General features: G+C 46.6%; 1 protein-coding gene across 1 annotated transcript; it reads left to right on the forward strand.

Annotated features, from left to right (window-relative positions):
• Positions 1–72: 72 nt before the first annotated feature.
• Positions 73–894, forward strand: Pmar_PMAR002537 (conserved hypothetical protein; the record flags this gene model as incomplete). The annotated part of the gene is made up of 3 exons (XM_002784758.1): positions 73–171; positions 214–332; positions 557–894. Coding segments are annotated over 3 exons (556 nt in total), but the record flags the coding sequence as incomplete, so codon positions are not given.
• Positions 895–910: the final 16 nt, after the last annotated feature.

The following is a 910-nucleotide window of genomic DNA, read 5'->3' on the forward strand; positions in this document are numbered from 1 at the left end:
TCCATGGTATCACAACCCTCCGACTCAACAGCAGCTCCTCAGCTGCACATCGAGAAGACCCCACGGTTGGTCATGTTCGAGTTCCATCAGAATGACCCTAAGAAGGACACAGGCATGCGGCTGGTTAAAAGAGGTGCTGCCAAGGCGTTGAAACCCCATGTTCCGTTTCAAGTAATGTCTTATCGAAATCGATGAAGTCTACGGACCTTTCAGGGCGTCCTCTTATCTGCTGAGGGGAAGTCCTATCTGTCGGGTGGTGATCGAGAGATCGTTGCGAAGAGCGGAATTGGCGCTATAAACTGTTCCTGGAATCGCCTCGATGAAATTCCGAAGTAAGAGAGTCTTTTATGGTAGTGTTGGGATATGTGTTTGCTTTCTCCAGTAAGAATATGGATACACGTATTGATATCATAATCTACCCTTTGGTTGCTCAGAATATTACTAATAGAGTATTTTGAATTGCCGAAATTGGTACACGGGGTAGAAGTGTGCAAAAATCACGGAAATTTTCTCACAATTTTTGTATAGTCACCAAAGCATATGCACATTTTCTCAGGCGAATGAAGGTTCCTCCTCATCATTATCGTTTGTTGCCGATGACTCTAGTTGCGGCGAATCCTATAAATTTCGGCAAACGTGGAAAACTCTGTACGGCTGAGGCGCTTTGCGCAGCTGCGTATATAACAGGGTACAAGGACTTCGCTGAGGAAACTCTCAATGGAAGTTTTGGTTGGGGAGAAGAGTTCTTCGAATTGAATCGAGATGTGCTGGACTTGTACGCTGCGTGTAGCAGCTCTGATGAAGTTGAGGAGGCGGAGAAGGACTTCTTACGGAGCCTTGAGGAAGAGGCTGCTCATCGGAAGATGCGAATGATGCCCTCTAGCGACTCGTCGAGTGATGAGGAAGACTA

The sequence above is a fragment of the Perkinsus marinus genome (genome assembly GCF_000006405.1).
Source record: "Perkinsus marinus ATCC 50983 genomic scaffold scf_1104296934650, whole genome shotgun sequence".
NCBI classification, from domain to species: domain Eukaryota; phylum Perkinsozoa; order Perkinsida; family Perkinsidae; genus Perkinsus; species Perkinsus marinus.